Source organism: Oncorhynchus masou, chromosome 20, assembly GCF_036934945.1.
Source record: "Oncorhynchus masou masou isolate Uvic2021 chromosome 20, UVic_Omas_1.1, whole genome shotgun sequence".
Taxonomy (NCBI): Eukaryota; Metazoa; Chordata; class Actinopteri; order Salmoniformes; family Salmonidae; genus Oncorhynchus; species Oncorhynchus masou.
In genome coordinates, this window is record NC_088231.1 from 18,055,063 (window position 1) to 18,080,211 (window position 25,149).

The 25,149-nt window shown below is 41.3% G+C and overlaps 2 protein-coding genes across 2 annotated transcripts in view; one reads left to right on the plus strand and one right to left on the minus strand.

The window, feature by feature from the left end:
* The first annotated feature begins 4,864 nt into the window (after window positions 1-4,864).
* Window positions 4,865-12,574, plus strand: ppa2 (inorganic pyrophosphatase 2). Its single transcript, XM_064926626.1, has 12 exons — window positions 4,865-5,108; window positions 7,629-7,693; window positions 8,390-8,434; window positions 8,551-8,604; window positions 9,161-9,280; window positions 9,859-9,945; window positions 10,464-10,590; window positions 11,104-11,231; window positions 11,446-11,531; window positions 11,742-11,811; window positions 11,952-11,991; window positions 12,144-12,574. Exons 1-12 carry the CDS (start codon window positions 4,934-4,936, stop codon window positions 12,170-12,172), a joined length of 1,026 nt encoding a protein of 341 aa, XP_064782698.1. The 5' UTR covers window positions 4,865-4,933; the 3' UTR covers window positions 12,173-12,574.
* A 111-nt stretch (window positions 12,575-12,685) lies between these two features.
* Window positions 12,686-25,149, minus strand: part of tet2 (tet methylcytosine dioxygenase 2) — a 65,686-nt gene continuing 53,222 nt past the window's right edge. The window contains 6 exon segments of the mRNA XM_064926625.1: window positions 12,686-18,590; window positions 19,087-19,444; window positions 19,661-19,677; window positions 19,680-19,797; window positions 20,310-20,399; window positions 20,519-20,669. Of these exon segments, the coding sequence (XP_064782697.1) occupies window positions 17,164-18,590; window positions 19,087-19,444; window positions 19,661-19,677; window positions 19,680-19,797; window positions 20,310-20,399; window positions 20,519-20,669 (2,161 nt within the window). The 3' untranslated portion in view covers window positions 12,686-17,163.

A 25,149-nucleotide genomic window follows, 5' to 3' on the forward strand; every position in this document is an offset into this window, starting at 1 on the left:
GGCCTGTTAAAATACATCAATCATGAGTCATTGGACAAATATCCACTTTATTAAATCACATTTGTTGAATGTGCGCCAATCTGGCGTCCTTCTATCCCCCACGGTCTACGTTCCAATTACCTCTTTAACGCATCTATGTCTCAAGTGACTCCCTCCAACAGATTACTGAAGGCCAACATACGGGTCAAAGTCAATCAATTCTTCTATGTTTGTCGTGATTAAAGCACAGCGCCTTCAGAAAGTATTCACACGCCTTGATTTTTTCCAAATTTAGTAGTGCCTGAATTTAAAATGGATTAATGTAGAGGTTTTTATCACTGGCCTACCCACAATACCCCATAATGTGAAAGTGGAATTGTGTTTGTAGAAATTTTTACAAATGAATTACAAATGAAACGCTGAAATGTCTTGAGTCAATAACTATTCAACCCCTTGGTTATGACAAGCCTAAATATGTTCAGGAGTAAAAATGTGCTGAACAAGTCACATAAGTTGCAAGGACTGTGTGCAATAATAGTGTGATTTTTGAATGACGACGTCATCTCTGCACTTCACACATACAGTGCCTTCGGAAAGTATTCAGAACCCTTGACTTTTATCACATCTTGTTAGGTTACAGCTTTAATCTAAAATTAAAGAAAATGTGCTTTAATACTGCAGTTCTCTGTACCTCATGACAATGTGTAGAACTGCAGGAAATAAGCTTTAAAACCTGCAAAAAATGTCCATATCTGTGTATGTATGTGTGTGATTGTGTTTGTTTACATCAATAGTCTATTTATGAACATGGATACACTTTGAGATTTCAAACCAAGGACAGTGCAGTTTAGCCTTCCGCCCGCTGGTGTTTATAGCACTGATGTGTGCATCTTTTGTTTGAACAACCTGCAAGGCAATATGACAATAAAAGAAGACTGAGGGGAGGGAGAAACAATGAAATGGCTGGTGTGGGTGTTTGTTTATCGAAGAACGCTCGCTGAGCACAAAAACAGCAGATAAGGACTTTGGTCTCTGTGGCTTCGCCAGCTTAATTACTAGCTTCCAGAACCATTACACCATTCAGGATGTGCTAGAGATGAGAAACACAAAAGTTAGGGCACTACAAAGCCAGATAGGGCCGTTACTATGGTGTCCATAAGGAGGAGCCCGTCGCTTGAAGGAGGTTCAGAAACTAGTGGGCAGATTAGACAGCTAGAAGATTGGCTGCTGGGGATTTGAAGATCTTGAGTTGTCAGTGTCACAGCTTTAAGGAAAACTGGACATTAGCCTACAATATAGCCTAAGAAACTACCATTGTGGAATGAAATGGTATGAATGTGTTATTTAAGCAAAGGCACGAGGTGGTGTGGTATATGGCCAATATACCACAGCTAAGGGCTGTTGTTACGCACAACGTAATGCAGAGTGCCTGGATACAGCTCTTAGCCGTATATTGGCCATATAGCACAAACCCCCGAGTGCCATATTGCTATTGTGGCTTTCAGCGAATCAGCATTCAGGGCTCGAACCACCCACTTAATGTGTAATTAGTAGCCTAACTATGAAAAAACAAATGTTTTGCAACAGAATCGGCGTAATGAAGATCCCATGACTGTAATTGTATTTTTTTTTGTACTTTTATTTTTTTTCTAGACCATATATTTTTTTATTAATATCAGTCTATGACCTTTTCCAAGATGCTGGTGAACAGGGCCAACCTGCATAACGTTTTCATGCTACACAGGAACAACTTAGTGAGCTCGCCATCTACTCTGACATCGACCTCAAGAAGTCCCCCCCCCCCCAAGGTCAGAGTTCAGCACCTCCCAAAGGTCATGTAGTGTCATAAATAGTCCTATTTTTTTTTTGAAGAGATCTTTGTAATCAAAGAAAAATAAGGTAATACCACCAATTGTTTGTCAATAGCTGCACATATCACTTGTGGATGAGAAAGTGATTGCTTGAGTATTTGGGCCCAATTCGTGCCCATGTATGTAATGTTAAACAGGGGTTGTCTTGGCTGCACTGTATTCGCTATTACAAACAAAAATGTGATTCAACAGGTCAACAGATAGAGCCACGTCGACCAACACAAGACAAGTCTACATTCTCCCATTACAGTTTTTCTCAGTCGTTTTGGTGCATTTTTCACATCATCCCTAACATGTGCAAAATAATAAGTGCATTTCACAGAACAATTTGTACAAACTGCAATATACAATAGATATGTTTCTAAAGCTAGTCAGTCACTAAAAATCCTTAGTACATCTCTCAAAAGTTAATATTCATGCCAATGATCATGTCAGTGTCATCAGAATGATAAGTCATTGAGTCATTGTTCACGAACAAGGTCGTCAAAATGTTTAGGCATGTTGTCAATGTAACTGTGCACTTTGACAGTGTTACATGATGTAAACTTAGGCTACAGTTTGGATGACAGTTACTGTATTGAAAATGCACAAGGCTGCACTTCTATGGCATATATCAATTTCAACAGTACTATTTCAATAGTACTGTATGTGGGTTATTGATTGAAAGAGACTGGACAACTCAAGGGGCACCAAGGGAAAAAAATGAAATTAGAAAAAACACAGGAAACCACCCCTAAGGCACAACTTTGCCCGCAGCACTGTTGTGCTGTCTCTACACATCCAGACGTTCCTGTCTGTCGGCCCACATATTCTCATCCACATCACACCGGATATTTTCCCTTCCAATGCAACGTGGAAAGAATCTTTTGGAATGGCTTATCCATCCTCTGCAGGTGTCTACTGTGATGTCCTCACATGCTGCATCCATTGCAGCCAGCAGGGTCATCTGTGTGTGTGGCTGACGATCGTACACCTTCCACCTCCATGCTGAAAAGAACTCCTCAATTGGGTATAAGGTGGGAGGAATTCTATGAGCATCCTCGGGTGGGTCACAAACCATTGCCTTATGATGTTTGATCGATGGAAACTCACATTATCACAAATGACCACATACTTTGGCAAATCCTCTCTAAACAGACCCCTCTCATCATCAGGGATGAGTGCCCTGTAGAGAGTCTCTAAAAAGTTGAGTAGATGCTGGGTGTTGTATGGCCCTATAAGGGGGATATGGTTTAGGACACCATGCTCCGAAATAGCAGCACACATGGTGATATTTCCTCCCCGTTGGCCTGGCAAATCCACAGTAGCTCTGTGACCGATGATATTCCGACCCCGCCTTCTGCATCTGGTCAGGTTGAAGCCAGCCACATCCACGTATACAAAGTTGTGAGAGGGTTCACTTGATTCCAACTCCATTATACACTATATCCCAGAACACACAGTTGAATTTGTTTTGGTAAGGAAGAGTGACATAAAATGTACATATATTGCATGTTGTGTTCAGTTTATGCTTACTGTACTATGTATCACTATAAAATGTTGCTGTAAAGTAGTTACATAGATATATGTTTTACCTGTACATACTGGTACCGTAGCTCCTTAACTCTGTCCTCATTCCTTTGGAATGGTACACGGTACAGCTGTTTCATACTCATCTGGTTTCTATGCAGCATCCTGTCGATGGTTGAGATGCTAACCGTATGGATGTTTTCAAAGACATCGTTGTCTTCTATAATGGTCCTTTGTATTTCCCTGAGTCTCATGGCATTGTTTGCTCGGGCCATGGTGCAAATAGCCTCCTCCTGTTGAGGTGTGAAAAGGCATCCTCTGCCACCGGGTTGAGGTAATCTTGCAGTCCTAGACAAAAACTATGCGAACACACATTTTACTGTAAAACATACAGATGGGTGCATGTAAGGTGCAGTATGTATCTGTATAGAGTATATTTCTGTATGCTGTGAAATACAAGTGGACTACTGTAATATGAAGCATTGTAGGAAGTATACAGTATACTGCTTATATACAGTAACAGTGCACTGTACATTGGTGGACATACCTGTTCTCTCTTCGAAACATTTGAACTATTGAGGACACGGTTGATCTCCCAATATTCAGCTGCACCCTCCAACCAGCCTCAGCCATTGTAAGGCCATGATTGACAACATGGTCTACAATAGTGGCCCTTATGTCATCAGATATGCGCCTATGTCCTCTTCTGCCTCTTCCTCTGTTTTGCCTTCCACCACACATCCTTGCTCTTGCTCTTCCTCTACCTCCTCCTCCTATTCTTCCTCTTCCTCTTCCTCTTCTTCCTCCTCCTCCTCCTCCTCTTGGCTGTTGACCCTGTTCGTTTCCTGGTCCATCCATTATTGGAAAATTGCAACTCTGGGTTGTGGTCTGTCTATATATGCTTGCCAATTGATTCTTCATGAGATGCACCTTTGAGCAATTTAGACAACTGTTTGATTGTTGGTTGAACTAACACTTTACATTCCTTCATGAGTGAGGGTCAATTTCACCTGCACGATTCATCAATTCACGTTTTTGTACAAAAGGTCTAATAGAAATGTGTAAAACTATGCTTGACAGTTTATGACAAATGGTTCAACAATTTTGCATGTAAAGGCTTATGCAAGGAACTAATGCCTAGATGTTTTGAGGGGTAAGACTATTCAACAGAGAACCATCTACTATATTTTGATCAACATGACATGAGCAATTGATAATGTGGAAAAAAGCTGACACTTGTACATTATCAATTGCAATTTGTTCAAAGGAATAAGAAATTTCTTTAATGATGTGCACAAGTGACTAGATGATTTGGAATTTGTACAAGTAGTATCAAGAATTGCACTTTTGATCTAAGAAATGCACCAAAGCGACTGAGAAACTGTAATGGATGTCAGCCATTTTCTTTTGGCAAAGGTCTCCGTCTTCCATGTTCTCCTTCCCTTGAGGAATGACCTTGGCTGAAGATAGGGGGCGGTAAACGATAAGGTAGGAACACATTCAGGAGCAACGCAGCATCGACGTGGGGAAATACTCAACGGGAAGCAGGAACTAAATGAAAAGAAGCCACTATCATGCGTTTGCTTCTGCGCTCTTCGCTATGGTACACATCGGCATTTCTTGGTTCGCATACTGCCTTTAAAAGCGAGCTTGTCACACAAGCAATTACCTCATATCTGATAAAAACGATGCATTATCAAACCGAAGAGCGAGGACGACCGAACTCCTCTGACTACAGGATATATTTTAGTAAGTTATTAGCCTACCACCATGCAAGACACGGTAGCTCATTCCTTCACCGACGACTAAAACGTGGCCGTTAGTTACGGTAAATGGTACGGTATTAGCTAAGGATACATATTTCACAGCTGGTTTGGTAACTTACAATTATGACCGCGTGAGCCGTGTTCTGACTGAAAAACATCCATGATAATAGGTCTAACATGTTGTTGGATTAACGCTACATTTAAATACTATTAGCTGCAACACTTTCCATTTTACAGAGCTCTTGAATTTTGAAAGGACATGTTTTTGGTGGCTACAATGTTGCTGTTCCCTTTAACCTTTGTCACGTGTTCTGTCATTAAAGACTTGTTACAAGTCGCCACAAAGTCACCCGTTTTCGCTTTTTTATACTGTCTGGGCTGGTAGGCTGTCACATTACAAGTACAGGACTGATATATAATCAAGTCACATTTGAAATACTATTTTCTTTCTATGGTATATATGGGTTGTTAAAATGTGCTCCAGTGTGACATTAACAATGGCAGGTTTAAAGACAGGACCCCATTGAATGTTTTCATTGCAGAAGACATTGCTGGGGTATTCCGTTTTAAATTTGCTTTGTGGACCTCGGTTCATATAGGTAGGTCAGTGTCACGGTCTGACAGTTATAACCATTGAGGGGGTAGGGCATGTTGTCTTTAGCGTGAACTCCTGATAAGAAATGCACTCATTTACAGAGAGGGAGCGTGTGGTCACACCTATTAGTTTAAAATGTTACTTAAAGGGAAATTCTGCCATGTTCACATCTCCATCACCAAACTAGTTTTTACATGTGAAACAGTGTGTTACGATGACCTGTGTTTTAAGATAAGAAGAAAGGTCCCAAAACAATGCTTCTCTGTGACCTCACAGGGTAGGATTTAAAAGTAAAAAAAGTGATTTTCCAATAGAGGATATTTTATTGCTCCTCACATCACTGCAAATATGAACTTTTGATCATGTCATCAGGTAGAACTAACTTTTTATATATATTTTTTCTACAAAATGTAGAAATGCTCAGTTTTCACACGTTGACACTGGTATTGTGCCGGAGATAATGAAAATGTGGTTGAAAAGGGGTGGAGTTAACCTTTTTGAAGCGTTAAAGTGGAACACTATTGCATTGCTACATTTTTCTGTGTAGGGGCCTTATATTTTCTGTACCTACCAGTGGAAGCTCCTTGAGAGGACCGTCCTCAGTGAATTTTAATTTAAAAAATAGTGAAACACTAAAGTTATCCATTTCTAGATAAAACTATACTAAATATGTTCACATGTCACCAAATAATTGCCTTTTGAAACAGTTCTGCAATAAAGGTCTACAGTAGCCTCAGCAGCACTCTGTAGGATAGCGCCATGGTGTAGCCGGAGGACAGCTAGTTCACATCCTCCTCTGGGTACATCCTCCAGTGTAACTGCTTTCTGACTGTACTGCATGATTGTAGCTAGCAGGTTTACTAACACGTTCGTTCTAGCCGCTATGTTGAACGTGACATGACAAGGATGTAGGCTGTGTGTAGTGGTTAGAGTGGTCATGATATGAAGGTTTAGCTTGGAAAGAGTTTTTTTTTAGCCTGTCACAGACAGCTGATGTGTTGTGCACTGAAGTCCATAAGTGAAGGGAAAAGATGAGAGGAGGAGACAGTTACAAGAAGGATTTTTTTTATATATATATATATATATATATATATATAACAGCATTGGGATCATGCTGTTTTTATGTGGGCGCTATGAAAGTGAACTGTTTCTGTGTGATCGGGTGTATTCATTACGCCGATTCTGTTGAACAATTTCTTAAACAGAAGCAAATGGAACGGGGATTTTTTTTTTTAAACTGAATTTGTCCAATAGAAATTCACATTTGTGACTGTTGGACTAATGATTATTCCCTAGATCAGCTAGATGCAGGCAAGTGTGTGCAAGGCGGGATTGAATGTGTCACTGTCTGTCACCTTGATTACTCAATTATCTACGTTGTAAACTTGTATTCATTGGCTAGGTTGTAGCAGCCTCATGATGGTCACAGGGAACATTTGAGTCATGTATAGCCTAACTTATCGATGTTACATTGAGTTGGGTGAATGGAATATGAATGACAGTCATCCAATATGCTGTAATAGAAAAGGCCATGTTCATTAAAAAATAAAAAGAATCCTCAAAAAATGTCAGGCTCCCGAGTGGCGCTGCGGTCTAAGGTACTGCATCTCAGTGAAAGAGGCGTCACTACATACTCTGGTTCGATTCCAGGCTGTATCACATCCGCCCCTGATAGGTAGTCCCATAGATCGGTGCACAATTGGCCCAGCGTCGTTAGGGTTTGGCCGGGGTAGGCCATCACTGTAAATAAGAATTTGTTATTAACTGATAAATAAAAATCCTCCATCTTAAACGGCACCGACCACCACTGGCACCTAGTAACACTAGATGTTGCATCAAGCACTTGCGGTATACCAACAGTTCCAGAAAGGTTTGAGAATGATTTACTTTGCATGTGTTTTCTTCTAGAAACCTCTGACGGGAAATACATCTCTCCCTTTCATGATATTCCACTTATCGCCGATGGAGATCAGGTATGCTCTCGATGGTGCTACACATTTTGTTCAATCTGGTTCTATTCTTACTTGGTTGTTGTAGCTTTTATGAAACCGGTCTATGTGATGCAAGGAACGAGGCAATGTTTCCATATTTCCTTTTTGCATGTGGAAATTATAATGGGTGTGAGTATGGAACCTTTTAGGCAGGCATTTTCAAACAGAAACCACATACATTGTCATTGATTTTTGGTGCGTTCAAGTGCTAAGAACACGTGTCAAACTCATTCCAAGGAGGGCTGAGTGTCAGTGGGATTTTGCTCCACCCTTGTGCTTGATTGATGAATTAAGGTCACTGATTTAGTAAGGAACTCCCCTCACCTGGTTGTCTAGGTCTTAACTGAAAGGAAAAAACAAAAACCCGCTGACACTCGGCCGTCCTTGGAATGAGATTGACACCCCTGGCTTAGACAGAAAATCTTTGAAAAAGCATGATTTTATCTGACAAAGAAATATGTTTATTGAATATGTAAAGGTTGCGCATACTTCTCAGCGGGTTTGTCAATAGTAAGGTGACCTGCAAATGTCTAGCCATTTTGTAGCACCTCACTTGCTGGGTATTTTTCCTGTCAGACAGTCTATTATTAGTGTCTGGAACCTCGTACGTGATGTCAGATATTGTGTAGGTCTACCAAATATGTCTTTATTATTAATGCAATTTTTGTCTTACTGAAGGAAAATGATGTGCCATCTAAAAAACTGAAGAAGAATGACAATGAGGTATTTGCTCATGTTGACATCTCTACTACAAACAAAGCAAAACAATTGAATCTCTTTAGTGAATGCTGAATGCCTTGATTATATATCTTTGATATAGTTCATATTTTGTTTTACAGGTTCTGTATAACATGGTTGTGGAGGTACCTCGATGGTCCAATGCCAAAATGGAGGCAAGTATCGTTTTGGGAGCCTGTCAATGTTACTTTAAGTATTAATCTAATGCTATGGTGTGTCCATATACATGAGGATCTGAGACAACCACTGACATAAAGAAAGGCGGTCGAGGTTTGTTGTCCCTCGTTGACTGATCCAAACATCGTTGAGAGCTTTCTGACGTGCTAGCACACTGGTCTTTGACTAGAAACAGCCAGACAATAGATTAATAATGCATCTGTCTTAAAAAGAAAGGTCCTATAAATATCATCTTCCCTTAATTTATAATGATGTCTTTGCACCAGGCAACTTGTTAATGATATTTAAGCACTTCAGGCAGAGGGAGAGAGAGCTGGAGCTGTGTGAACTTTGAAAGTTGATGGAAAGGTCATCTGGCAGTGGCAGCTGATGGAATAGTAGAGGAGAATGAAAGTGCAAACTGGGTTTGTGGGTACTATTTATTTTATGAGGATTTTAAAATGGACGCCCTTCTGATGTCACTGTCTCAAGATGGTAAACTGCTGACCCAAGTTTAGACTGTCATCGTGTGTTAATTATGCATCTTTCTTTTAGATTGCAACCAAGGAACCACTGAACCCAATCAAGCAGGATATGAAGAAGGGCAAACTCCGATACGTGGCCAACGTGTTTCCTCATAAAGGTTACATCTGGAACTACGGGGCGCTCCCACAGGTGAGACCTCTGAGTTGATCATCCTGCTGTTGCGTTACGGAGTTGATCATCCTTCTGTCGTGTTACGTATTTCACCATCCCTCTGTTTTCTTCCAGAGTTGAACAAAATCAACAACTGGAGAGATTCTAAATGGACATCTATCCCATTGTTAACCCTATTCGCTAGTCCTTCAGTGGAAAACACTAGAACGTCTCAGTGGAAACTCGACTGCCAGTAATGCATTTCTTCTTTCATCCTCCGGCAGTATTGATTTGGCCAAAGTGAATGACTAATACAGGCGGATACATGGAAAACACTTCACGATTCATAAAATGGGTCTTGTTGGTGAAATCCACAGCGTGTGGCCCTGAGCGTTTTCATATACGAGTGCATTAAGCAGCCTGCCCCGCGGACATCATTGATTTTCCCATTACTTATTATTATTATTGTCTGCTGCCCTCCCCACTGGCTGAGAATGATGCGCTGTGGTCGGCTCAACAAATTTGACAGTTCATCTCACGATGTTCGAAATGACGGTATACAAACAGTGTTGACAGGGATAATGGTGTTAGTGCTGTCTCTTCTCGTGTTGAAACAGACATGGGAAGACCCGAACCACACGGACAAGGACACCAAGTGCTGCGGTGACAACGACCCCATAGACGTCTGCGAAATCGGCACGCTGGTAAGACGGTCTAGACTTTGGCTAAATCATATCCAAGAATAATAACATTACTTGTATGTATGAAAGTTAATTAAGTCAGTTAATAGTTCATTTACCAGCAATATGTGTCTAGACATTAAAATTAAGCAATAAGGCCCGAGGAGCCGTGGTATATGGTCAATATATCACGGCTAAGGGCAGTCTTATGCACGACGCAACGGAGAGTGCCTGTATACAGCCCTTAACCGTGATATATTGGCCATATACAACAAACCCCCGAGGTGCCTTATTGCTATTATAAACTGGTTACCAATGTAATAAGAGCAGTAAAAATAAATGTTTTGTCATACCCGTGGTATACAATCTGATATACCACGGCTGTCAGCCAATCAGTATTCAGAGCTTAAACCACCCAGATTACAATATGTATATAAAGTAACTTGTGGAACGTAGAATGTAAAACATGTTAATGTATAACATGTCATGTATATTGTACTTTTACCTGAGGAGTTGTCTGTCTTCTTACCTGTGTCCTGCAGGTGTGTTCCCCAGGTCAGGTGATCCAGGTGAAAGTGCTGGGGGTCCTGGCCATGATCGACGAGGGAGAGACGGACTGGAAGTTGATAGCCATCAACGCTGATGACCCAGAGGCCCCCAGCCTTAACAGTCAGTCTTAGGAACTTGTTACAATACTTCAGAACATCACTGCTGTAGTAGACATTTTAAACACGTCGAACACATATTAGGCTCCGTTTACACAGGCAGCCCAATCCAATTAGTGCTAAAAAAATATCTGGTCTTTTGACCAATCAGATTTGAACATGAGCTGATGTCTAAAAATTGGATCTGACTGGTCAAAATACCAATTAGTGGAAAAATGATCAGAATTGGCCTGCCTGTGTAAACCCAGCCTTAGACACATTATCCACAACACAGTATCCATTAACCTAGTGCATTTGATCTCAGTATTTTACATTTATGTAATTTAGCAGACGCTGTTATCCAGAGTGACTTACGGTAGTGAGTGCACAACATTTGTCATATACTGGTCCCCCGTGGGAATCGAACCCACAATCCTGGCTTTGCAAGCACCATGCTCTACCGACTGAGCCACACAGGACCAGCATATGTTTAGAATCACAGTGTATCACAGTGTAATCACGCTTGTATTCTCCTCAGGTATCGAGGATGTCCGTAAGAGCAGATCGGGTCATTTGGAGGCCACGGTCGACTGGTTTAAAAAATACAAGGTGCCAGACGGCAAGCCCGAAAACCAGTTTGCGTTCAATGGACAGTTCAAAGACAAGGTACATAGAGTTTCTCCATTAGGGCCACATACTATATATTAAAGCATAATAGCTGGTATATAGCGTCCTGTTTTCCTGAAAGTGTTCTAGTCCAGTGCCATGGTAGTTACTTTAATAGGAGGGACTCTGATGGTGCATTCCCTTCCCCAGGGGTAGCAAATGATTAGTTTCTCTCTATTGTCCTTTGTCTCCCTCCATTCCTCCTCCTCTTTAGGACTTTGCTATGGAGGTCATTAAGTCCACTCACGAGCACTGGAGGGCACTGGTGCAGAAGCAGACTAATGGTGGCGAGATAGATTGGTGAGGAGTGTGTGTGTTATCCCAGCAGGGTGTGTTAGCCCACTAGGGGGTGTGTGTGTGTTTCATCCTACGTTACACATAATACACTGCTCATGAGGTCGGTCAGCTAATAGCCCTCCAGCCCCCCTTATGGAATTACAATCAGCCTGCATTATATGTTCTTGATTTTTCTGTGTTGCTTGATAATGACCTACGTTTCTTTAACAACAGTAAAAACGTCTCTGTCTGCGAGAGCCCTTTCAAATTCACTGGGGAGGACGCCTGCAATGTGGTCAAATCGGTGAGCATATAAGTTCAGCTCTGTGTGTGCTGTAACTATAACTAAGCTTTGTCTTTTCAAGCAATGTCGTCAGGAGCATTCTTAGTATCGCGTTTGGATCTGATAGTCTTGTGACATCATATCCTGTGCTTCCTCCTTAGGCTCCTGCTGGTGGCGAGGCACTTCCTGTACCTCCAGAAGGTATGTATCAAGTGACTGACTTGCTTGACAATGAGACCCATTTTAGCCACATGATTGAATTAATAAGAAATCCATATATTCATATTAAATGTGTATATATATTACATTCCCTTTTTTAATGTCACATTGACCTCCACTATTGTCTGTTACAGTGGACAAGTGGCATTTCCTTTCCAAGTGATTCTGGACTGAAGTCCTGCGACGTAAAAAGCTGAGAACTTTTGTCCAATGTTCAGATGAAGCACTTCAAGTACTGTATTTTTTTCTATTGTTACTGCAAATGTTTTAGTATTCAGCTGATTTGGTTATTCCCATCTAAATTTGTAAATGATTATATCATGTTTTATTGCATTATGTTTGAGACTGATGTTCTTGTACAGACAGACAGGCCTATTGTATTTTATTTAAAAGTGCCAAAGTGCATTTCAGTAATGGGTTGTAATGCTATTGAAATTAGAAAACATTCTTTGATATTCATAATTTCTCAATTCAAAAACTACATTTGCACAGTTTTCTTTGTAAGGTATCCAATGGTTGGATCCACCTTCTTTTGATAAATAAAAGCATCCAGGTGTGAAACGCATGGTGTGCCTTCCATTGACATCAACAACATTTCCACTCACAAACATGCAGACCAAAATAAATATGTGAACCACTCAAATTCAAATGACAACTAGATGTGAAACTTAAAACGTGCTTTAAATAAATATAAATTTTATTAAAAACACCCACATCTCAGCAATATCAGGAATGATATCATAAACAGCTTTCAAATAAACTGCATTCAGTACATTACAATACTTACAGCATTATAACATTCTTAATTCCATGTTTAGCATACCAACCTTAAAGGGAAGCAGTAACAAAAAAAGACGGAGGCAGAAAATAACAAAACGTTTTAAAAACTTTAGTGTCTCGAACAGCAAAAATACCAACACGTGTAAATTAAACTGCTAGCTTAACATAAGAGCTGTGCACTCTCGTGCGTTAGTCAAGCTCAAAGTCATTCAAGTAATGTTGAATCACACTCCAACACTCTGAAGCTTTTCAAGTATGGCTATGCTCGTCACCCGCTATGTCTCAGACACTCCTGTTCACAACCACAACCTGCTACTGTCGCTGGGTCCTGTACACTGAAATTCAACATTAGAATGTTCTATTCTTTTTTTTCACAGAAACTGCAATCCTTTACAAAAAACTATTAAGTGACTTTAGCTAACAGGAACCTTAGAGCTGTAAACATTGCTGTTTTTTGACAGTGAGTGCGGCAATCTACAAAACCCAGGAACATTATCTTAACTGAACGTCCTGTGAACCTGGAAAAGACTAAACGATAGATTTGAAAGAAGATTGCTGATAGAAACATGGGCCGTGGGTACATTTGACAAAATTACAAGAAACCTACACCTTTTAACATATTACAATAGTAGGTTGTTATTAAAAATCAACAATTGTATTTCTGTAATACAAACACATGGTATGTACAATGTGGCATAATTTATTTTAAACACATTTACAATAATCTACTGATTTTCTTATCTTAAATAAAATGTTTTGTAATATTTTATTACGTTGTTTTTTTCTGAAAAAAAGAAAGGAAGTGCTTTGGGAAAACGATAGTATAAATGTTAAGAGTGGGGGGGGTTGTCACTCAGACATAACCGTTGACTCATCATATATCATTAAAATCAAATGGAGAGAGAGATAATCGTAATATAATTGTTTAGTGGTTATAAATACATTTCACTATTAAACTATACACAGGCACACAGATGTGCGTCATCTAGCATCATAACTGCCCTGGTCTTGCCTCACAGTAAAAGCAAACGCATCGCTCTTTACCTTGTCAATGCCATCATTTCCCTTTAATCAATTCAGTGCATATTATATGTTCAAATTTACTTCAAAAGTATACCACCAATCTACTAGCTAAAGCATAAGTACAAAAAAAAAAACGCAGGTCGTCAATGCCATATTTTTGCTGTTAAAGTTTAGTTTTCTGTTTTTTAAGTGTGTGTATTTATGAGGGGGAAAGAAACCCACACACTGCTCTTGCTATTATCACTGCTCTTTATTAAGCTTTACGTATCAGCCTCAAGCCCTTCATCAGATGGTTCTGACTAAAGCTCTGACAAGCCTTGAGGCCGATACGTAAAGCTTAAGAGCGGGGATTCTAGCAAGAGCAGTGTGCGGGTTTCTTCTTTTTTATCATCTCAACTGTTACCGTGCACTTGCGACAAAGATAGCTCAGATGTGCCAGTGACTTTTTTAAGGGTGTGTGTATACAGTACCAGTCAAAAGTTTGGACACACCTACTCATTCAAGGGTTTTTCTTTTATTTTTTGACTATTTTCAACATTGTAGAATAATAGTGAAGACAAACTATGAAATAACACATGGAATCATGTAGTAACCAAAAAAGTGTAAAACAAATCAAAATATATATTTTAGATTCTTCAATGTATCCACCCTTTTCCTTGATGACAGCTTTGTACACGCTTGGCATTCTCTCAACCAGCTTCACCTGGAATGCTTTTCCAACAGTCTTGAAGGAGTTCCCACATATGCTGAGCCATTGTTGGCACACACATCCTCCTCCATGCTTCATGGTGGGAACCACACAAGCAGAGATCATCCATTCACCTACTCTTCGTCTCACAAAGACACGGCGGTTGGAACCCAAACTCTCAAATTTGGACTCATCAGACCAAAGGACAGATTTCCACTGGTCTAATGTCCATTGCTCATATTTCTTGGGCCAAGCAAGTCTCTTATTATTATTGTCCATTAGTAGTGGTTTCTTTGCAGCAATTTGACCATGAAGGCCTGATTCACGTAGTCTCTTCTGAACAGTTGATGTTGAGATGTGTCTGTTACCTGAACTCTGTAGCCTTTTTTTTGGCTGCAATTTCTGAGGCCGGTAACTCTTAATGAAATTATTCTCTGTGGCAGAGGTAACTCTGGGTCTTCCTTTCCTGTGGCGGTCCTCATGAGAGCCAGTTTCATCATAGCGCTTGATGGTTTTGCGACTGCACTTGAATAAACTTTCCGGATTGACTGACCTTCATGTTTTAAAGTAATGATGGACTGTAATTTTCCTTTCCTTATTTGAGCTGTTCTTGTCATAATATGGAAATTCCACAAATTTTAACAAGGCACACCTGTTCATTGAAGTGCATTCCAAGGTGACTACTTCATGAAGCTAGTTGAGAGAATGCCAAGAGTGTGCAAAGCTGTCATCGAGGTAAATTGTGGCTATATAAAATATATTTGGATTTGTTCACTTTTTTTGGTTGTTGCATGATTCCATATGTGTTATTCAATAGTTTTGATGCCTTTACTATTATTCTACAATGTAGAATATAGTAAAAATAAAGAAAAACCCTTGAATGAGTGTGTCCAAACTTCTGACTGGTACTCTTAAGTAATTCATTGGGATTCAAGATGGAGGCAAATCGCTGAATGAGAGGAAAACTAGATGAATGTACAGAAATGAGTTGAAATATCCCTGATTTTGCTATTATATCAAAGCTTAAAGTTCAAGTAATTCTTCCTAGTAGATCGAGCATGAAGAAAGCAGTAAGCAATGAACTCAGCCTTGGTGGTGACCTGAAGTCTGTTATTGTAGTTAACTTTTTTTTGAAAGTGACAACAAAGGAAGGAGAAAGAAATGCCTTTGTGTCATGCTCCTGTAATATTGCCAAACTAGTTCTGAGGTATATGGCAAGTAGGTACTTTAACTGTACATCATTCATTTGCCTTCTCAACGCCCCTAGGGTCTCACATTATGTTCGCATAGCAGGTTGAGTAGCACCATATGTCATTAAAATCAGTTCAAACCCAAAGAAATATAACTTTTCTTTACAACGCTCAAATCCTAAAGCGTTAAAAAAAGAGTAATTAATTTACTGTACAAATCTAATCTTTTATCATACAACTAGATTACAATTATTTAAAGATCAACCACAGCAAGCCAGCTGCCTTCGAAACCGTGAAACTGACATTTGAGCTAACCCTGTTTCATGTCCTACACCAAAGGAAGGTAAGGAACATGTTCACAAAACACAACAGTCGCATAACACGTAATATATGCACAATTCAGGTTTTTTATGTGAACCTGTGGTCAAGAACTCTGAAACAGTTGCTGACAAAGTAAATAACCCTTGAGAGAATATGTGAGAATCACATTTTTTGTTGTTGAAACATTACCGTCTAAAAATGCACCCTTTTAGAATGGCTCGATTTACAATGTAAAGGACATGATAACAATTGTGAAACTGAAAACCAGAAAGTAAAATGTAAAAATTCGATTGGCATGATATTCTTACTGTTATACAGGTAGGCTACAGTAATTGAAATCAAGTTTTTGTGATAAATCTATCAATTTCATGTCTTGAAAATAATTCCTTTGTTGTAACTAGACGTTTTTGCACCAATCATCTGATCTGAAGGTATTATCAAAATATTTCACCTTCAATATCAAAAGTGCTTTTTTTTGCTGATATTTTGTCGATTTTGTACAGTATTTTCAGTTTCATCCATTTTCACACAAATCATCTGGAGAAACGCATTTATCTATGCAAACTGATTTGGTTCAAACATGAAGACATTTGAACAAAACTGTATAATAAAGACACGCTCCACTTTTAGCACCGTTATTGTGGTGTGTCCACAAAGTTCAGTGTTTTTTACAGTATGTCATGATTATATATATACAAAACAATGTTTAAACGCTTAATTAGAAAATTAAAGCCACCAAAAAGAAACATGGTTTCCAGTAAATATAGAAGTCCTGATGTATTGGACCTGCAAAGCACCCGAGAAACGTTAACAGTGTGTATCTTGTAAAAGTAACCAGATAATAAATACTTCCTTAGTAGAGGGGGGTCAACCAACCAATCGGTAGGTCCGAACTTTCAAGAGGTGACAAACCTGATGTACTCTATAACGTGGTACGACTTCCAATTGATCAAGTTCCTTCTCCCCTCACGCTGTGTGTTCTTCTGACACTGTTGCTTGCAGTCAGGAGAGAGAGGATGCTCTGTGTTTTGAGGCTAGTGGTGCTTCAGCTTGAGGTTTTAAGATAGCACCGTCAGTATAGCACCGTGAAGTTTAATTCTCAGTGTTATTCCTCGTGAGTGAACCCCACAGAACAGTATGAATATCTCTTGTCTAGATGAAGCGGCTGTACGGCCCTGTGACCTTGGTAAAAGCGTAGGGCGACGTGTTGACGTAGGTGTTTGTGGTGCATGACATGGACCTCTCCATGAGGGTCTGGATGAAGCGCTTGTACGGCGGCTCCCCTTGCTGCTCTGACAGCTCCGGGTGCTCCCTCTTCGCTCCCTTCTTAGTGCTCTTGCTGGGCGTCACTGTGGCGCCCTCGACCCCGTTCCTCTCGGCGTCCTCATCCTTCTCCCGTTGCTTCTCGGCCATCTTGGCCTCCCACAGCGCCAGGCCGTGCTTCGCCTCGTTCATGTTCTTGTGCTGGTAAAACACCAGGGAGATGCGAGCGGGGTGGTTGCGTTTGGGGTTTTTTAGCGGCGTGGTGGCATGCATCTCCCGCTTGGCACACTCTATGAGGATGGAGCCATGGCTGGGCGCCACAGCCACCCCGCCGATCTCCGGATCCAGGAAGTTGTGCTCGTTGTCGGACCACATGGCCGGCTTCTCCTTGGGTGTGGTGGGCGTTGGCGGACCCGACCTGGGCTCCTGCTTGATCATGGGGGAACCCCCGTGGAGGTGTTCGTTGGGGAGCCCTGGGAACCCTGGTTGCGTGGGTGTCATGCACGGGCTTTGGAGACCCATCTCGTTCTTGACTTGCATACAGAAGGGGTCCTGGGGGCCGCCCGGGGGGAACATTTTGGTGCTCTGGGAGAGGTAGGGATTGGGGTACCCACCAAACTGATTGCCTTTGCTTACTGCTGCTGCATAGTCCAGCCCTGGGTGGTGGGCTGAGGGCGGCCTGGAGAGCGTATCCAGGTATTGGGCATCGGGGGCACCACTGGGACCGTACGAGGGGGGACCGTAGGGGCTCATGGGGTGGATGCCGGACCTCATGCTGCTACAGTTGCTGTAACCATTGATCTGTAACCCGGGCTCACCATACTGCGGAGGGTAGTTGACCCCATAGCGTTGGTGCGCACCATACTGCTGCTGCATGTCAGAGTAAAGCGCTCCTGGCCTCTGTTGCCGGTACATGTCCAGGTGCTTAGGGTTCGAGGTGTAGTAAGGGTGGAAGTTGTCTAGGGGCGAACCTCCGTTACACTGGTAACCCGGGTAGGGACTACCTGGAGTCATGGGGCTGGGATAAGAGCTCGGTGGATTCGACCCATTCATGTAAGAGTTGGGTATGTGCAAAGGGGAGGGGTAAGGGCTTGCTGAGGTTGGTGGCTGGGGGTACATGCTACCTGGCTTGGAAGTGCTTTGAAAAGGGCCGGGGTGGTTGGGGAAGCTGGCGTAGGGGCTGGCTGGGTGGGGGGATCCAGGGAAGGCGTGTAGGGCATTCTGGTGCTGGAGTTGCTGGAGGTGGGCGCCGAGGGGGTGACCTGGCGGCTGACCTGGTGGCTGGGGGGTCATTCCCATGGCGCCTGGATTTGGACCTGGGAGAAGAGAGCGATGGAAACACGTCTTAGAAACAGGCAGCTTAACTAGGGCCCGCTGTTTTGGGTGATTTTTATCATTATTTTAAGTATTTTTCAGAAATTAGAATTACACCAAAAATGCAGAAATTGTCTGAGGATGGTGCTGCATCCATCTGGCATAAAATGGGACAGTTTGATGAAAAAGCTTTAAATGAAAGGTTAAAATCCAAGTCATGTGACAAAACACAGGGCCCTTAAGCATAACATATAAAATGCTAAGAAATACTGTAGACTGACTGTGTACAATATAACCAGTCATTATACAAGATGATGCCAAGTATGCATGTTGATCGATCGATAAAGATCCAATCTATTAGAGGCTGATGGAATGCTAGAAAGTGCCGGAGGAGAACAACAGTATCGTCTGTGTCTTCTATTCTAAAATATCACTATAGTCCTCCTACATTAGCGTCTTGTGTCTGAACCCTTCTACACTGTGTACATCTCCACCCACCTGTCCCAGGAGTGCTCTGAGCTATGCTCTCATAAGTGCTACTAGATTTCAGCTTGGCCTGTAGGGCTTTCTCTGCCTTCGAAGGCGTGTCCGGTCCCCCGGCATTCTTGCTTGCGGCAGCCCGCTTGGCGTCCAGCTTCTTCTGCCGGCAGGACTTGGCGGGCTCGGAGAGCATGCGGATCTGGCGGCGGAAGGCATTGAGCACCTGGATGGCACCCGTCTTGATCTTCTCCTGCTGGCCCTCTGCACTGCCAAATTCATCCGTTGGCGAGGCCTTGTAAAGGGGCAGCACATGGAGCTGCTCGTCCTCCGGAATCTTCCCGATCTGGCGGTTGTCCTCCTTGGTTAGCGTGCACACCTGGGATAGATGGTGGGTGGGAAGAGACAAGCTTGAGGGCTCTGTTTGCTTTTTGCAAATATTTTGACTAGTGTTATTTTATTTCAATCTGAATATCCACCGGGAAGAGGCATCTTCTGATTATTGCAGTATTTTTTTTGTTTGTTTTCTTTAGCAAATTCAAACACTTTATACTGTGTTGACATTTTTCTCTGTCATATTTAGATGTTGGCTTACCACAGTGCTTCCCCCTGCATGTTGTGGAGGTCTCTGTGAGCGTGAGCGCAGAAGTCCATACAGGCGGTGACCCCGGAGAACGGTCGCCCCTCCCCCTTTCCCAGACGGCAGTCTGGCGCCCTTTGCTCATGTTCCACCTGTGGATGAACAATATGGGAGTTAGTCACTGTCTGCAGACAGGTGGCATCATTCATCAGGCGAGTCACTGTACTAGTGTAGATAAGTTGTTCTATCTGGCGTTAAGAGAATGTGGGTTATTGGGTTAAGTACCAGTATGTCACAGAAATACCAGGTTTGTGTTCAGTTGAAAATGTTTTGAAAAATGGAGGTACAACTTGAACTTGTCCAATGAAGACACAGATTTTCGTCTGTGGTTGCAAAACATTATGTTACGGCGTGCCCAACTGAACACAACCCTCGGTGCAAAGAGAAGACATGGATTCCACTAGGGTTTATGTTACGAGCATGAAAAATCAGTCTCACTAAATTAAACTAATCACTGTTCAAGCTAATAAATCATTTCATTTATATGCTCTTGTTGGGGATGTGGCGGGCCCCCTTTAAATTAATCATGGGTAGGATTTTTTTTTAAAGCTTGTGTTGAGTTGTTAATGTTGATTTAATGCTATACATGCCCAGAAATCCTTACCTGGTTTTGATAGGCATCTGGTGCCAGGGTTTTGTATGTGGGGGCCATTAGGGTTGCCAGATTCTGAAGGTTTTGCTCCAGCCTTTCTTCCTGATAGAGAAGCAAAACACATTATTTCAGTGTAGCTTTGTTTTGATGACTGGCAATGCATAATTAGAGTAACAGTAAATAAATATGTTTATTAATACAGTATGTACTGTATGTTTCACCTCTTTCGGGTCGTCCCCAGTTAGCTTGAATTTGCGTGGGATTTTGCTCCTTGCAAACTTGCAGCCGTTGTAGTACATGCTCCAGGAACAGCCGAAGGAGAAGGAAGCGCCACAGGCCTCTGGGTCCAGCCCCTGGCACGCACACGTCCTCCTAAACAACAAGGATGAGAGGAATAACTCTGTTATATAATTATACTGAACAGCATGCAACAATTTAAAGTATTTTACTGAGTTGTAGTTCTTATAAAGAAATCAGTCAATTGAAATAAATTCATTAGACCCTAATCTATGGATTTCACATGGTGGGCCTGGGAGGGCAATCAGAATGTTTTTCCCCACAAAAGGGCTTTATTACAGACAGAAATGACCCTCAGTTTTATCAGCTGTCTGGATGGCTGGTCTCAGATCATCCTGCAGGTGAAGAAGCCGGATGTGGAGGTCCTGGGCTGGCGTGGTTACACTTGGTCTGCGGTTGTAAGGTTGGTTGGACATACTGCCAAATTCTCCAAATGACGTTGGAGGCAGCTTAAGGTAGAGAAATCAACATTCAATTCTCTGGCAACAGCTCTGGTGGACATTCCTGCAGTCAGCATGCTAATTGCACGCTACCTCAAAACTCGAGACATCAGTGGCATTGTCTTGTGTGACAAAACTGCACATTTTATAGTGGCCTTTTATTTTAGAGTGGCCTTTTATACCTAGAACAAGGTTCACCCGTGTAAAGATAATGCTGTTTATTCATCTTCTTGATATGCCACACCTGATGGATGAATTATCTTCGCAAGGGAGAAATGCTCACAAATGGGGACGTAAAGAAATTTGAGCAATTACTTTTGAGAAATAGGATTTTTGTGCATATGGAACATTTATGGGATCTTTTATTTCAGCTCATGAAACCAACACTTTACATTAACATTTTTGTTCAGTATATTTGTTGGGAGCTTATATTTGTCCTATTTCACACATACACACTGTATTGGTAATGTGTTTTTTTGCATATGCTAATTCTCCCTGAGACATCCTATGAGAGTGAGGTCATGGCCAATGTCTGCCATTATCAACCATGATCTTAGAGCAATTAAGCTTAAGTGCCTTGCTTAAAGGCACATCAACAGATTTTTCTCCTTGTCGTCTCTGGGATTCCAACTAGCAACGTTACGGTTATTGGCCTAATGCTCTAACCAATAGTCCATGCTATTATACAAAAATATAAACGCAACATGTAAAGTGTTTGTAAAAATCCCAGAAATGTTCCATATGTACAAAAAGCTTATTTCTCTCAAATGTTGTGTACAATTAAAAAAAATCTCTGTTAGTGAGCATTTCCCCTTTGCCAAGATAATTCATCCACCTGACAGGTGTGGCATATCAAGAAGCTGATTAAACAGAATGATCATTACACAGGTGCACCTTGTACTGGGGACAATAAAAGGCCAATCTAAAATGTGCAGTTTTGTCACACAACACAATGCCACAGATGTCTCAAGTTGAAGGAGCGTGCAATTAGCATGCTGACTGCTGGAATGTCAAAAAGAGCTGATTCCACAGAATTTAATGTTGATTTCTCTTGAATGTTGTTTTCTCTACCATAAGCCGCCTCCAACATCGTTTTAGAGAGTTGGGCAGTACGTCCAACAGTCTTCACAGCCGCAAAACACGCGTAACCAAGCCAACCCAGGACCTCCACATCCGGCATCATCACCCGCGGGATCATCTGGGGGGGTATCTCTGTCTGGTTCTGGCTCCCCAGTGGGTGGGCCTATGCCTTCCCAGGCCCACCCATGGCTACACCCATTACTCAGTCATGTGAAATCCATAGATTAGGGCCTAAGGATTTTATTTCAAATGACTGATGTTTTTCTATGAAATGTAACTCAGTAAAATCTTAAAAAATTGTTGCATGTTGCATTTATACCCCTGGCACGCACACGTCCTCCTTAACAAGGACAAGAGGAACAACTCCTTTATATCAGGCACACGTCCTCCTTAACAAGGACAAGGGGAACAACTCCTTTATATTTATATCAGACACATGTACTCCTTAACATATACTCCTTAACAAGGACAAGAGGAACAGCTCCTTTATATCAGACACATGTACTCCTTAACAACAAGGACAAGAGGAACAGCTCCTTTACATCAGGCACATGTACTCCTTAACAAGGACAAGAGGAACAACTCCTTTATATCTGGTACATGTACTCCTTAACAAGGACAAGAGGAACAGCTCCTTTACATCAGACACATGTACTCCTTAACAAGGACAAGAGGAACAGCTCCTTTATATCTGGTACATGTACTCCTTAACAAGGACAAGAGGAACAGCTCCTTTATATCTCCTCCTTACAAGAGGAACAGCTCCTTTATATCTGGTACATGTACTCCTTAACAAGGACAAGAGGAACAGCTCCTTTATATCTGGTACATGTACTCCTTAACAAACAAGGACAAGTACTCCTTAACAAGGAACAACTCCTTTATATATATCAGACACTTTATATCAGACACATGTACTCCTTAACAACAAGGACAAGAGGAACAACTCCTTTATATCAGACACATGTACTCCTTAACAACAAGGACAAGAGGAACAACTCCTTTATATCAGACACATGTACTCCTTAACAACAAGGACAAGAGGAACAGCTCCTTTATATCTGGTACATGTACTCATTAACAACAAGGACAAGAGGAACAGCTCCTTTATATCGGGCACATATACTCCTTAACAACAACGACAAGAGGAACAGCTCCTTTATATCAGACACATGTACTCCTTAACAACAAAGATGAGAGGAACAACTCCTTTATATCGGGCACATGTACTCCTTAACAACAAGGACGAGGGGAACAACTCCTTTATATCAGGCACATGTACTCCTTAACAACAAGGACAAGAGGAACAGCTCCTTTATATCTGGTACATGTACTCATTAACAACAAAGATGAGAGGAACAACTCCTTTATATCGGGTACATGTACTCTTTAACAACAAGGACAAGAGGAACAACTAATTGAATGCTATTCATAAAACTCCATGCTAGATTTACCAAGTGCTCCCTCCTAGAAGTACATTTGTCAAAACCCTTAATCAACACCCACTATTTATTGTCATAGGTTTAAATCCTGTGTATAAATATTTAATAAATATTTAATCAAACACATTCCTGTGAATTTATACATTTCCAAATACCAGGTGGTACAGTTACCGTTCCAAAAAAGATTTTATTACGTACAGTTGAAGTCGGATGTTTACATACACCTTAGCCAAATACATTTAAGATCAGTTTTTCACAATTCCTGACATTTAATCAAATTAAAAATGTCCTGTCTTAGGTCAGTTAAGATCACCACTTTATTTTAAGAATGTGAAATGTCAGACTATTATTAGAGAGAATGATTTAGTTCAGCTTTTATTTCTTTCATCACATTCCCAGTGGGTCAGAAGTTTACATAAACTCAATTAGTATTTGGTAGCATTGCCTTTAAATTGTTTAACTTGGGTCAAACATTTTGGGTAGCCTTCCACAAGCTTCCCACAATAAGTTGGGTACATTTTGGCCCATTCCTCCTGACAGAGCTGGTGTAACTGAGTCAAGTTTGTAGGCCTCCATGCTCGCACACACTTTTTCAGTTCTGCCCACACATTTTTTACAGGTTTGAGGTCAGGGCTTTGTGATGGCCACTCCAATACCTTGACTTTGTTGTCCTTAAGCCATTTTGCCACAACTTTGGAAGTATGCTTGGGGTCATTGTCCATTTGGAAGACCCATTTAACTTAACTTCCTGACTGATGTCTTGAGATGTTGCTTCTATTTATCCAAGTAATCTTCCTACCTCATGATGCCATCTATTTTGTGAAATGCACCAGTCCCTCCTGCAGCAAAGCACCCCCACCAGATGATACTGCCACTCCCGTGCTTCACGGTTGGGATGGTGTTCTTCAGCTTGCAAGCATTCCCCTTTTTCCTCCAAACATAATGATGATCATTCTGGCCAGCCAGTTCTATTTTTGTTTCATCAGACCAGAGGACATTTCTCCAAAAAGTGCGATCTTTGTTCCCATATGCAGTTGCAAACCGTAGTCTGGCTTTATTCTTATTTGTATTTATTTCTTCTGAGGTCTTGGCTGATTTCTTTTGATTTTCCCATGAAAATCAAGCAAAGAGACACTGAGTTTGAAGGTAGGCCTTGAAATACATCCACAGGTACACCCCCAATTGACTCAAATTATGTCAATTAGCCTATCAGAAGCTTCTAAAGCCATGACATCATTTTCTGGAATTTTCCAAGCTGTTTAAAGGCACAGTCAACTTAGTGTATGTAAACTTCTGACCCACTGGATTTGTGATACAGTGAAATAATCTGTCTGTAAACAGTTGTTGGAAAAATGACTTGTGTCATGCACAAAGTAGATGTCCTAACCGACTTGCCAAAACTATAGTTTGTTAACAAGACATTTGTGGAGTGGTTGAAAAACTAGTTTTAAAATGACTCCAACCTAAGTGTATGTAAACTTCCGACTTCAACTGTATACTCCCAATATCTTAAGTCAAATATAATTGTAATTGCGAATATGTAAGTATGGATAATTGAGATTTATATAGGAGCTAATCATCGCTTCCCAGTGG